At 49.7% G+C, this 3,062-nt stretch overlaps 1 protein-coding gene across 2 annotated transcripts in view; it reads left to right on the forward strand.

Moving 5' to 3' along the window:
* Positions 1 to 2,685: 2,685 nt before the first annotated feature.
* Positions 2,686 to 3,062, forward strand: part of Vapa (VAMP (vesicle-associated membrane protein)-associated protein A, 33kDa) — a 40,848-nt gene continuing 40,471 nt past the window's right edge. The window contains exon 1 of one of the 2 annotated variants that reach the window (XM_013035847.1): positions 2,686 to 3,014. In XM_013035847.1, coding sequence (XP_012891301.1) covers positions 2,936 to 3,014 — 79 coding nt within the window. In that variant the 5' untranslated portion in view covers positions 2,686 to 2,935. The remainder of the gene's footprint in view (positions 3,015 to 3,062) is intronic. The other variant, XM_013035846.1, reaches the window with a different exon arrangement.

Consider the following 3,062-nt stretch of genomic DNA (forward strand, 5'->3'; position numbering starts at 1 on the left):
GAACTCTTTCTGTGTTGCCTTAATCAATCTAAAATTCAAAAAGAGCAAAAAGAATAAACATTAGTTCATGCTTTACCATTCCTAGCTAAATGGCTAAATAACACAGAAGTCAATTTCTTTTTAAATTATCACCTTGATCACTGCAGGTCATCATTTCTGAATGCTTTTAGAAAGAACAAAAATGCACAGAATGTAAAATTGGACAATGCCCCCTCCATGACTTAGCTCTACTACTAACATAAATGCTCTCACATACATTTTCATTTACAGTTAACAAAATTTATACTTGCCAACTGTATAACCTTGTTTAGAGTTTGTGATGATCTTTGTATTGGAACAAGAAAGGTACTAATAAATATCACGACTCAAATTGTTAGTAAAATATTTGTTGAGGAATGTATGATTTTAAGAGAACTCCCAGCCATTATCATTGCAATACTCTAAAATAGTAATGGGGAGATTCTGAGATGTTTCATGTATTTTTAGCATATCAGCTATTTAGATTCATATAGATCTTAAGAGTGTGTATATATGATTTTGGGGCAATGATGAGAAGAAACAATTGGTTCCAATGGTAAATGATCAAAAACACAGGCTCTCTATGTATATATATATATATAATATATATATTATATATATAATTGGATGGATTATGGTATCTGTATCTGTCTATCTAAACTGTAATCCATCTAATTCAGTCTTCCCATGAACCCACAATGAACAGATGACCAAGTGGCCTTGAGTCCAGTTGGACAACATAGTAAGTCCATCTCTTTAAGGGAGTGACTGTGAGCTTTTTCTGTAGCTAACTGGCTGTTTGTGCACTGAGGAATCCCAAATACTTCCTGGCAAGACAGGTACATATCCAGATGTGAAAGACCAGTTTCATCAAGGCTAGCTCACTCATGAAAGAGTTCTTAAATAGGGAAAAATTTGTAGTGAGAAAATTCAGGGCTGTCAATTCACAAGTAAGTATGTATGGGACACTGTCCTGTGGACCATCAAGCACAGCCTTTGTATTTATTTTTCCTTTTTAATTTTTAAGAAAAAATCACTTTAAACCTTTCACTAAACATACAATTTTTGTACTGTGTTTGTGGCAGTATTGAGTACTAAAATTAAGGCCTCTTGACTTGGCCAGAGTTCTACTGCCTGAGCTATACCCGTCTTTTTATTTTTATTTTTTTCCCTTTAGGTTATTTTTCAGACAGTGTTGAGTTTTAGCCAGCACTAATCTCTGGTGGTGATCCCTCTACCCATGCCTCCCCTCAGCAGGGAGGACAGCCAGAAACCACCATGCCCAACCCTCCATTAGTGATAGTTAAAAATTATCTAAAAATAAATAATAATTCTAAATAAAAATACATTTCAAAGTTGTTTTCCAAACATTTTTTAAACACTCTTCATTTGAGGTTCTTCACGACTTAAACGTCCTTGGCTTGGTGTACGTTAACTTGGTGAACGTTAACTTCAGGAGAGCTGGTTACACGCTGAAGCTTGAACTCTGTCTAGTCTACTGCTCAATTTGTGTTACTTCTTTCTAGTCATTCTGGGCTGGTTCCTTCATTCCACTGGCACATGTCCTCTGTGTCTTGGTGCTGCCTAAGGATTTAAATTCAAACAGTACCATAAAAATACAATCAGGGTTTGTTTACAGCAGTCAATTTTCATTGGCTCTACCACGGGGTACTCAGACCATGGTTTGAAGGTTTGGGTTTTTCACATTTGGCTCACTTCACTGCAGGCTGTCTCTAAATGATGTAGACGGATTTTTTTTTCTAACCTGAGAACGTGACAACTGTTTTGGTTGGGGTGTGCCATGAATCAAACTGAAGGGCAGCCACAGAATCTCGCGCCGTGGAACGGGGCTCAGATCCGCAGCCGGAGCACACGGGCCTGCCGAAGACCCCCCCCCCCCCCCCACGACACGCCTGCCCCTCGCCACAAGGTGTCTCCGGGTTTGATTTCGCATTCAGGGCGCGAACTGAGAGCAGGAGCCGCCGCCTCGGAACGTCGCGGAGACTGCGGCGACGCCGGCACGGGAGGGGGGGGGCCGAGTCACTCAGGGCCGGCCCACCTCGTCGGGTTTGCAGGGCTTCTGACAGGGGTCGGCCTTCCAAAGGGCTTTGTTTTTGAGCAGACGTGACCAGCTGAGAGCCGGGGTGGGGGGTGGGGGAACCCAAAACGGGGGGGGGGTCCCACGGGGAGGTCCCACCCACTCGCCTCCAACCGACTTCGTCCTCCTTCCCGCCCACGAGCAGCCGCCACTACAGCTCCCGGCAGGCACTGCGCGGGCCGCCGGGCGCCGCGAGACTCCACCCGTACAGAGCATGCTGGGAATCGTGGTGTAGGAAGGGCGCTACTCGACTTCTTCCTTCTATTAGGATCCCCTCTTGGAACTCCACGACACACCACCGTAGTAGGCTCTCCGGCTTCGCCCTAGTCGATAGTCGTCTCAGAAGATCGCACCTCCTCCCCAGCTCAGCGCACCGCGTCCGACCCTCGGCTCCGCCCACTGCTCACACCCGTTCTCTTGACAGCTAGACTACTCCCGGAGCCGCGGCGAGGCCCCGAGTGCGAGTGCGCAGGCGCACTAGCGCCGCGCCGCGCCCAATCGGCCCTTGGGGCGGGGCGAGCGCGTGGGCGCTCGGCTGCGGGGGCGCGCACGTAGGCACGCAGAGCCCGTCACGTGGGACGCCGAAGATCGCAGTGCGCGTGGCCGAGGCGACTGGTGTGGGGTTGAGTCAGTTGTGACACCCGGAGCTGCGACCCGGCTGGCGGCCCACCGAACCCGCAGCAGGGCCGCAGACGTGGAGACCCGGGAGCCGCGAGCCTGGCCGCTTCCTAGAGCTCCGCAGTGCCGGCGCCGCTCCCACTCCCCGCCCCCGTCAGCGAACCGCCGCCGCGGGCGCGCCCCCGCTCTGCGCTGTCTCAGATGGCGTCCGCCTCCGGGGCCATGGCGAAGTACGAGCAGATCCTAGTCCTCGACCCTCCCACAGACCTCAAATTCAAAGGTGAGTCGGCGGGGTTCGCCCGGGCGGCGGGGTCCTTGCAGGCGGCGG

This window comes from Dipodomys ordii, unplaced genomic scaffold (genome assembly GCF_000151885.1).
Source record: "Dipodomys ordii isolate 6190 unplaced genomic scaffold, Dord_2.0 Scaffold226, whole genome shotgun sequence".
In the NCBI taxonomy this organism is placed as follows: domain Eukaryota; kingdom Metazoa; phylum Chordata; class Mammalia; order Rodentia; family Heteromyidae; genus Dipodomys; species Dipodomys ordii.